Source organism: Etheostoma spectabile, chromosome 10 (assembly GCF_008692095.1).
Source record: "Etheostoma spectabile isolate EspeVRDwgs_2016 chromosome 10, UIUC_Espe_1.0, whole genome shotgun sequence".
NCBI classification, from domain to species: Eukaryota; Metazoa; Chordata; class Actinopteri; order Perciformes; family Percidae; genus Etheostoma; species Etheostoma spectabile.
In genome coordinates this window covers 2,331,113-2,331,493 of record NC_045742.1, presented here as the reverse complement: position 1 = coordinate 2,331,493, position 381 = coordinate 2,331,113, and the positions used below count along the sequence as shown (strand labels likewise).

Here is a 381-nt window from a genome sequence, read left to right as displayed (position 1 = left end):
GGGGGGGGACTGTGCTAAAAATATATATACATAAATAAGGGAAAACGGTGCTGCAACTCCACTTACTTGTTTTTGAGCTCTGAGGAGGCGTCCATGTCTTTGAACTCTCCAGCGATGTGAACGATACCATAACAGGTCATCACAAACGATAACAAGGTCTGTAATACAATCTGCAAAAGTAAAGATAAATAAAATAGCATATTTGGGGTTGGTTGTGAAAGGCAGGTGGAGATTTAAAGATGACGGAATGAAAACCACTCACGTCAATTGGTAATGTCTCGTTTTCCTTCTCTGTGAGTCGCATGTACGATCGATCTGATGGGAGAAATACATTTTATTTATTTTTTTAAGATTATTTTTTGGGCATTTTAGGCCTTTAAT

The 381-nt window shown here is 38.1% G+C and overlaps 1 protein-coding gene and 1 long non-coding RNA gene across 2 annotated transcripts in view; one reads left to right on the top strand and one right to left on the bottom strand.

The window, feature by feature from the left end:
• The window catches only part of LOC116697215 (uncharacterized), a 142,360-nt gene that overhangs the window by 113,394 nt on the left and 28,585 nt on the right, over nucleotides 1–381 (top strand). The window lies entirely within an intron of this gene.
• Nucleotides 1–381, bottom strand: part of mmgt1 (membrane magnesium transporter 1) — a 3,431-nt gene that overhangs the window by 2,389 nt on the left and 661 nt on the right. The window contains exons 2-3 of the mRNA XM_032528525.1: nucleotides 263–315; nucleotides 67–170 (exon numbers count right to left, since the gene is read on the bottom strand). Coding sequence (XP_032384416.1) covers nucleotides 67–170; nucleotides 263–315 — 157 coding nt within the window. The remainder of the gene's footprint in view (nucleotides 1–66; nucleotides 171–262; nucleotides 316–381) is intronic.